Here is a 10,000-nt window from a genome sequence, read left to right as displayed (position 1 = left end):
ATGTATATAGATGTAATATAGGGTATAAATAATCTATATATATATATATATATATATGTAATATATATATATATGTATATATATAATGTATATAATTATATGTTATATAGATATAGATAGGTATAACTATATATGTAATATATACATATATGTTTATATAGATGTATATATTATAGATATATATGTATAGAATATGTATATATAAATATAGAGATATGTATAGATATATGTATATAGATAAAAATATATATATATATATATATAATAATGTATAATATCTATATCTATAGATATAATATATATAATATATATATATAATATATAATATATATATAATATATGTTATATATATATATATATATTATATATATTATATATATGATTTATAAATATGTTTATATATATATTTATATATATACATATATATATACAGATATATATAGAAATATATATGATATATACTATAGACACACAAAATTTAAATCTAGCTTATTGATTATACAAGCTATAGATAACATCCACAATGCTATCAGTAGAGTTAGCATGATACTTAAAAGTTAATGACAAACCTCAACTTCTTCAATTTCAGGGTATATGATTTTTTCACAGATCAGCTGAGCAACACGATCTCCTTTCTTCACTTCATAATCAGTTTTGGCATGATTAAAACAGACTACGACCAACATTGCTCTGGACTGGCTCGGAGTCTCGCTGTCTATATGCACACCAGCTGTCATACAAAAAAGTGGCAAATTAGCTAATTATCATATCCTATATCACATCAAAAATATATAATTCATTAATTTTCACACACACACAAAAAAATATATATATAACATATATATATAATATATATAATATAAATAAGATATATATGCCTATTATATAGAAAAAAAAAAATTATATATATATATATATATATATATATTTATATATTATATATATATACATATCATATATTATACAAGGAAGAGAGAGGAGAGGAAAGAGGAAGGAAGAGAGGAGAGGAGAGGAAAGAGGAAGGAAGAGAGGAGAGGAGAGGAACTACGGACGTCAGCTCGGACGCTGCGTCCTGTCTCCCTCGTCAGGCCTCGGCGGCTCTTCGCCGGCCATCTTCCTCCTCTCTGGCGCGGCTCTGGCACTCGTCCGTCCTCGCTTCGCTCGTCGGCCCGCTCCTTCCTCTCTCGTCTTCTATTCCCTCTTCCTTGCCTCTTCTCTTCGCTTCTGCTTCCCTCTTCCCTTCCTCTCTTCTCCTTCCCACCTTCCTTCTGCGCGTCTCGGTTGAGGTGCGTGGTGGGAGGGCGGTCAGAATCGCGACAAAGGGACGGATGGGGGTCGGAGGTGTCAGTCAGATCGGCGTAGTTTACTACTGCGAGGAGCGGCACTCTTCCGGCCGCGCTTCTCGTCACGCGTCCTCCTCTCTTCTCTTCCACTCGCCCGTCATCTCTGCGCCCGGCGCGCGTCGTGCCCTTGCTGGTGCGATGGCGTCACTACCACCCTCCCATACCCATAAAATATACACCCACCCCTAAACCCACAATTCTTCCCACAGTGCGCAGCCAAAGTAGATCTTGCATGACACCTCGATTCTAAACATCCTTAACAACATTACATTCTAAAGTAATTAAAGGTTCACTCACCTCCCACATCAAGATGATGCTTCCATGACAGACCAGACCTTGGTGCAATCCTGCCATAACATCCTTCAGGAAGCTCCACCTGAATGTCTGTCTTTACCAGGGATTTCCCACTGGCTGGAATCACTAAGTCATAAGCACTGTTGCAAAAATTCAGAAAAAAGACATTAATTAAAAAACATGGTCCTCTCTCTGACACATGGAATTTTGCATAATCATTGTAAATGAAAAATAAATTCACATTACAAGATAAGGTCCATTTCCAGGACACTAAATACCGTGATACTGATATCAATGAATTCTTTTTGTCCCCTTCTATCCATATATTGTAAATTCTACCCCCTAATCCCAGGGGAGGATATGAAAGGAATCAGGAAAATTGTGGTAAAATATGACAAATATCACAAAATTCAGATATATGACAAATGTACCCTAGATACAAAATGCAACCCCCTCCCATGGAGAAATAGGGCTGCCGCTGTGCCCTCATTCTTTCTTATATAAATATTAGAGGGTGAAAAAAATCTCTTCATAAAAATATTGTGTTATTCAGTAAGGAGGCATTCCTTTTTGTAAATGTTGCAAACACAACCACAGCAACTTATCATTATGCCTTGTTATGGTATTGTCTGAGTTCTATTGATATTTGTGATAATCCATATTTTGACTGAGATGCAAAAACAGTTGTATTAAGTCTCTTGCAATTAAAATAATTATGGGTTCCTTAACCCATTGTGGACAGGGTGCCTAACGACCTAACTGTTCAACAGGGAGGGGAGTCTATAACACTAGCATCACCTTCTAAAAATTAGAGGGACTAGGAAAAGGTGTTCTCCACCCTCCGAGTAGACTAGCGCAGACTAGCCCAAACAATATTTTTCCATAAATCCATCATAAAATGTGGGTTTAGGTTGACTTTGGAACTCTGTAGCTCTGGAGCTAATGCCGTTATAGCCATAATACTTAATGACTGTGTGTGCGCTTCAACTGTGAACTGATCCTGATGTTGCATCATGTACGCATTGAATCCCGCCTCTTAGGCCTACTCGGTGCCGACATGTATGTCAAGACACCCGTATGCAATGGGTTAATCTGACCATTACCCTAACTTTTTTTTTACCCTATCAAGTGTCTGCAATAGTCAGTGCACAGACTATGATGCAAAGAAAAATTGGTAAATTTTCCGAATAACGCCGCGTTACGAAATACCACAAAAGTGGTATCGATGGATTCCTCTCAACCTCTACTATTCATATATAGTGAAATTAATGAGCGCTTGCACCCCTGGACCCCACAATCTGGGTCTCTTTTCTTAAGGCACTTCGTGCTACCTCGTCCTACTTCGGGCATATTTGCTTGCAAAATCTTAACCCAATGACCTACCTAACTAAGCTAGTTTTGAATGAATCCCTAGCCAAAGGGGAGGCTTCGCCCCCCCTGGACCCCCCCTTTTAGGGCACTTCGTGCAACATTTACTTGGGCAAGATATCCCGAATCCACCATCCTCGCCCTGAAATTCAAACCATGGCTGTGTTTACGTCTTTCGAGATAGTAGCAAGCTGTGGACTGGAAACCCCAAGGAATTACGCATGTGCTGTTATGTTCTTTCAATAGATGGCGCCAATATTCCCCATTATTTACAGTCTAAATCCTAGGGCCCTGCTCTTGCGTGGTCGCGTCTCATCGGGTTCCTAGTTTCTATTCTGGAGGAATATATGAGACGAAGACTCAGTTGCTGTCATCATGGCGCAGTGTGGGGTTATTCCGTGTCGCGGCTTTTCAATCTACAGGACTAAATTTACGCATCATAAGTATCACGAAGTGCCCGGATAGGGGAGCTTTCCACGGGGGGCATAGCTCCCTTTCGCCAAGGTGACTTCAAAAGTAGGGAAAGTGAGGTAGGTAGTTGTGTGGTTACGGTTTCGTGATTACCGAAAGTAGCCGAGGTAGCCCGAAGTGCCTTTAAAAGGGGGGGTCCAGGGGGGGGCGAAGCCCCCCCTTGGCTAGGGCAAACTTCAAACCTAAGCAAAGTTAGGTAGGTAATTGGTTAAGATTTTGCATACGAAATATGGCCGGAATTCATATTTTACCCCGCAATTTCCCTGATCTACTTCATGCCCTCCCCTACTATCGGGACCCAGATTGTGGGCTTCAGGGGTGCAAGCGCTCATTAATTTCACTATATATGAATAGTAGAGGTTGAGAGGAATCCATCAATACCACTTTTGTGGTATTTAGCGACGCGGCGTTATTCGGAAAATTTACCGAAAAATTAACATCAGTCTACACAAAGATTAACCTCAACTAAAGTGCTTTCCGTTCAATGCACATGCTGGCTTAAGAATATTGATATAATAGGAAAATCTCTAAAATCTCAGCTATCAAATATCAAAGCCAGGTGGTTACACAATCAACATGCAACACTGACAACATTGCAAATTCATGTAGGTTCTTGTTAGTGTGTACTGGCGCACAATAATCATATAACTAATGAACTTCATGGAGAGGGGAAGAGGAGGACGAAAAGTAAAGAGAAAATGGGGAAACTTACCCAACTGGTAATCTTTACCCCTGAACAATACCATCACAAAATAAATGGCGGAAAACCTCACCTGCACAAATCAAACCCAGCAGCGAATTTCGAGCCTTTTGAAGGCGTGAAAGCGTTCTCAGTCAATTTCTTGAACCTCAGTACAGTTTTCAGTTCTCCTGGCATGGTGGAAAAATCAAGGGGAACGTGGCTACTAGACAATTCAAGCTGGAGGTACGTCGATCTTCGGGTTCGGCTGGAAACTCGCGCGCTTTTCCTCCGTTTAGTTCTTGGCGCCTAATACTTGTTGTCTGTTTCCAGCCTTCTGATTGGTCCGTGGATATCTTGCTAGCTTTCTGATTGGTCCGTGGAAATCGTTTCCAGCCTTCTGATAGGTCCGTGGAAATAATTTCCAGCCTTCTGATTGGTCCATGGAAATCGTTTCCAGCCTTCTGATTGGTCCGTGGAAATCGTTTCCGGCCTCTGGTTGGTCCATCTATCGGCGGATGAGGACCTTGATTTTTCATAAGGATAATATATCTTAAGATTAATGTCCACATATAGCCATACCATTCAGTGACATTCGTTTCTTAACTAAAAATGTCATAATGTATAGATACAGAAAATGTGTATTAGTCTATCATAGAATAGCCCTACGATATTAGTTTCAGTTTATTTGTATGTTTTCCACTCGTTTTCATTGACTAATATTTCCATTTACGAATACATACGAAAAGTAGCACTCTAATCAATAAAACATATATATATATATATATATATATATATATATATATATATATATATATATATATATATATATGTATAGATATATATGTATGTATGTATGTATGTACATATATAAAGATATATATAGATATATATATATATATATATATATATTATATATATATACATATATATATATACACACACACACACCTAGAATATTATAATATATATATATATAATCTATATATATAAATTTTTTTTTAACATCTATATATTATTATATATTAATATATATATTAATAGATAATATATATAGGTAGGTGTGTGTGTGTGTGTGTGTGTGTGTGTGTGTGTGTGTGTGTGTGTGTGTGTGTGTGTGTGTGTGTGTGTGTGTGTGTGTGTGTGTGTGTGTGTGTGTGTGTGTGTGTGCATATGAATCAATCTCAATTAAAGAAGATAATGCAGGTCATCTAACACATGGTAAATATTTTGTGTCATTGCTAAATAAGCGTGAAGGAGGCCACATTTCTTAATATCTTATATCATGAATTGACATATCAAGAAAGTTTAGACATTTGAAGAACGTTTATTATTGTTTGACGATTTTTCATGCGAAATACAAATTAATGTAAGCCCTTATCTAAAGGTCTGTCTGTGATTGTCTGCAGCTGAATATTTTATAACGAAGATGGCACCCGTGGATTATAGCGTGTGCCTTTTTCAGTGTGAATATGTCGTGCGAGATGTGTGCTTTTCATGTTATTTTTAGGTGACATCTGCACGTCACCGACCCGCGATGAATTCAACTTGGCGGGAGGGTAACACTGTCGGGCGTACGACAGCAAAAGTGTTGTACTGCTCGAAAAAAAACAGCCAAGGCTCACAAAGCCTCTGTGGCGCGCCTTTGAAAAAAAAAATATATATATATATATAATCCTTACAATATTTTCCTCTAATAAAAGACACTTTTGAATTCATAGGGCATTCAGGCTTAGGGCAGTTTATGTCAAATAGTATATGTGATATCACTTAATGCCAGAGAAAATTATTACCACGACAAATACATTCTCTAGTTTGCTCTATTGCCATAAGTGAAGTTGAATTGTTTACATCTTCCTACTATTAGCATGAAAAACGTTTATTTCCTCATATAGCAGTTATGTACTTCAACAGTGTGAAAATATGAAATGCATCCCATGACAGGTATTTTATTGGTTTACATGAGTTACCGATTTAATTTAATTTTCTCTGGAGAGACCACTTGCTGCCCATCAAATGTAAACAAATTCGAACGTATTACTCTGGCTGTGACTATATATTTAATAGCTTTTAATTAGCAGTCTTCCGTAAGAATAAATACAATAATACACCCAGTATACTTTTCTTTCTTGTTTATATATAAACCATATCAAACATCTGGTAAATTTAGTTTCTTACGAGTTAAACAGTAAATGTATTCCAAGTCAAAGGATTCAAACAATTATTTGTCAAACTACTTACGGTGGTATTTCTTTTACATTTCCATGCATGAACTGGAGTCTTGAAATATCTGATATGCTATCCATTATAATCATATTTCACTGTTACATAAATTTGGCTGTAAATCACCTTTAAGATGCTCTTTAAACGGTCGAATGAGACGACACGATCCTATTGGATAGATTGGCACGTGTGTGGAGGATGAGCTCTTTGGCAATCGAACTGGAAATATGGCAACAAACGATTGTAAATTATGGGCAATTATTGTAGCGAAGGACGCTGCAGATAACCAGTTAATGAAAATCATTTGTTTGAATGTCCCGCCTACTTGTAATTTTTGTGATTGTGTTTGTTGTACTGTAGGTTCGCTCGGAAGTGTATGGATGTAAATGTGCGTTTTTGTCTTTGTTTTTCAGCATATATAATTATGTTCAGGGTGCATATGTCGAATGTCTCATGTATGTATGTATATATATATATATATATATATATATATATATATATATATATATATATATATATATATGAAGTTTAATAATAAAGTTCTTGTTTCAAATCTTTGCGGTTGCTCCTCGAACCAGGGTCTCGGAAAGATAGAAAAGCTCGTCCTTAAAGATTTTTAAAAATTAAGGCATCGCCACGCCTCGAACGAGAGAATTCACGAGCCACTCTTGGAACTCCCCCTAACTTTATCCTGTAATGGGATACTTCAGGGTTGTATAGGTGATGGTGATTCATCCATATATTTCTTTCTTTCGTTCTCTCTCTCTCTCTCTCTCTCTCTCTCTCTCTCTCTCTCTCTCTCTCTCTCTCTCTTTTCCTTTCTTCTTCTTAATAAAATGCTATTTTACATGAAAATGTTATACAAAATACAAATGCAAGAACAAACGAAATGACAAGAAAACAAAACAAACTGAGAAAAAATACTTATCTACCTAAATTATAAATAAAGACATTCATGCAAACAAAATCAAGCATATGTATCATAATTTCAGCTATTAAGGATAATATGTTTAGTTATGAAAAGGATAAAGCATGGAGTTATAGTTGTCATTAAGCATAACTTCAGTTAAAAGTTTTAGGAACAGTCATGCAAAAACCATGCATTATACACAAAAATGAACAGACAAAAACATGCTACTGTAACAATACTTACACAACTGAAATATAAAGCAGCAAGAACATATACATAAAAATAACTATTAAAACCTATGGTGCATAAAAAAAAAAAATGAAAAAAAGTTACCAGAGAACTTCATAAAATTAAATTATAAATGTTTAAATCAAAAAGAAACATGGATCATGCACAATCAAAAAAGAACAATGAAAAATTATGCATACCAAATACTTCAGTTGTAAATCAAACTGAAATAAAATGTAGCTAATTTCTTATACACCCTGTCTCTTATTAATACTTAAATATTTATTGATAAATTTCCGAAAGTAAAATAATTTCATTTTAGTGTAAATATTTATTTATTTTTTTATTTTTTTTATCTAGTACTATAATAAGCACTCTTACTTCTGAAAGACCATTTCTAAATTATTGTAAAACTTTACCTCTGTGTATATTTAGTCATATTCATTGAAAACATTTCATAGTTTTTATCATATCAATATTAGGTTTATTTGGATAAAATAGTTAATTATTAACCTCTCATGTATATGTCATACTTTCCATTATCTGAATCTATTTCCTCCATCTCTCTCCTACAGTCATCACATTTATGACTTCAGTGCAGTTCTGTATATATAACTATATATAATACAATAAAGGATCATTTCTATATAAATAGCAAAAGTAAAATCTCTGATTGATCCAGCAACAGATACATAATTTTCATTTATTTCTTTGAAATTTTGTCCACCTTTTAAACACAAGAAAAGGAGTGACATCAACACAATTACTGGACACAGATTTATCTAAAATATTTGCTGTAAGAACCACCTTTAGAGAGCTTACAAACTGAAGTGCTGTAGGAGCATCACTATGGTCACCAGCATGTCTGATTGTACTAAATAAATTTTCAATATAATCTTGATTTAATCTACAGGTCAAAAGGAACTGATACCCATAATTATTTTTAACATCTGGAAATATTTAAACACCACCCATATGAACTAGGCAATGCGTTTTGATCCAACAAAAGACCAAGATTTATCTACAATTTAAAATCGTTTAGAGCATGATGTTGGTCCTTTTTCAGGCTTATAGCCCTTTTAAAGGCTTTATCATTATTAATTTTGTTAAAGATGTCAAAAAGGCTGTCCATATCATATAGAAAGTTTGCAGTATTAATATCAGCCATTGGTAATGCTTCTAGCTTCTCATGTGTATCAATCCCAATGGCAACACTCCTGCTGAATACCTGTGCTGCAAGAGATACCCATATTTTCTTAAAATTGTTTGGGTATATGTGCTTGTCAATTGATTTAGGTGCTAAATGAATATCCATGGAATTATCTTTTTCATAGAAGTCCTTTATATGCTTTCTATTTTATACAATTTCCATTTATTTCTATGATATGTTTAGTAAAATTATTTCTGGTGCTTTTAAGATGTGGTGTATCATAGAAAACTACATTTTATCACCATTATTATCAATCTACATTTTACATACTCCTGTTACAAGAATCTTAATCACAAACATTTAGGGATCAAGCCTATATCTTTCAGTGTTTTCATACTGTCTAAAACCATTGATTTTAATATATTTGCAGAAATACTACTATGATAAAAAAGTATCCCAATGTCTGTTTCCATTTTTTAGATTAACCCTTTGCCATGAAAACCATTGCATACTGAGGCATTTATTCTAACTTTCCATACTAGCCAAGATCTTCAATGCCATCTATTTGATCCTCAGGAAAATCATAATAAAGTCCTGACTTTAAAGAAATTCCATCAAAGACTACACCACAGACTATCTTTATAACTTTAAATATATGTAGTTTCCATCCAGGTGCTGAATTCATTCTAGTTAGCCAGTATCTTAGCATCCTGGGGGTTGGCAGCACAACAAATATGAAAAGGAAGTTATAAGCCCTTGCACTTTTCAAATAAAGGCTTAGTGCAAATGCCATCAGTTCATTACAGTACTGCCAGGCTTTTTTTTGTAATGTTTGAAAACTGTAACTGAGCTTTGAGCATAACTGTCCAAGTACTTTGATGCCATACTGATTATTTCTGATGGTAAAGCATTTTTTTGTTAATAATTGCACACTGTTTTAAGACATCTACTTTCTTGAGAAGTTTTTTTTTTAAACTTTTGTTCTATTCCTGTGAAGTAACTTTGATGTACAAGTCTTTTTATCTTTCCTTTTTCTAGAATTTGTTTGTAGATCACAATTTCCATCAGGTTCTGAATACAATAACAGGTAGAATGAAACTTGAAGTCTCTAATTTATGGAAGGTAATTAGCAAGGATAAAGGATATCTTATAAATAAAAATGCTTGAGCAGAATAAAATAATGCTTGGTACAAATAGTTTATATATATCTATGACTGTATAGGACAATATTTGTTTCTATGTCTCTTTATGTGTGAAAGGAGTGAGGGGGAAGAAATGGTAAAGAAAAACATGAACTAGGATAATATCAAATTTTCAAAGCTATAAATAAGAAA

General features: G+C 34.8%; 2 protein-coding genes across 7 annotated transcripts in view; both read right to left on the bottom strand.

Annotated features, from left to right (window-relative positions):
• LOC147471918 (deoxyuridine 5'-triphosphate nucleotidohydrolase, mitochondrial-like) overlaps positions 1-4,533 on the bottom strand; it is a 6,897-nt gene extending 2,364 nt beyond the window's left edge. Inside the window, exons 1-3 of the mRNA XM_086536024.1 lie at positions 4,250-4,533; positions 1,641-1,777; positions 570-730 (exon numbers count right to left, since the gene is read on the bottom strand). Of these exons, the coding sequence (XP_086392150.1) occupies positions 570-730; positions 1,641-1,777; positions 4,250-4,353 (402 nt within the window). The 5' untranslated portion in view covers positions 4,354-4,533. The remainder of the gene's footprint in view (positions 1-569; positions 731-1,640; positions 1,778-4,249) is intronic.
• The window catches only part of LOC147471917 (uncharacterized), a 7,152-nt gene continuing 1,675 nt past the window's right edge, over positions 4,524-10,000 (bottom strand). For 2 of the 6 annotated variants that reach the window (XR_015190976.1, XM_086536021.1), the window contains exon 5: positions 4,524-4,663. The gene's annotated coding sequence lies outside the window, so the exon portion shown is untranslated. Of the gene's footprint in view, positions 4,664-6,502; positions 6,598-9,197; positions 9,738-10,000 lie in introns of those variants that run through there. The other 4 variants (XR_015190977.1, XM_086536022.1, XM_086536023.1 and 1 more) reach the window with 3 other exon arrangements.

The sequence above is a fragment of the Penaeus japonicus genome, unplaced genomic scaffold (assembly GCF_977035675.1).
Source record: "Penaeus japonicus unplaced genomic scaffold, GWHDUDI00000001_assembly GWHDUDI00000004, whole genome shotgun sequence".
NCBI lineage: Eukaryota > Metazoa > Arthropoda > Malacostraca > Decapoda > Penaeidae > Penaeus > Penaeus japonicus.
This window is presented reverse-complemented; position numbering and strand designations above follow the sequence as displayed.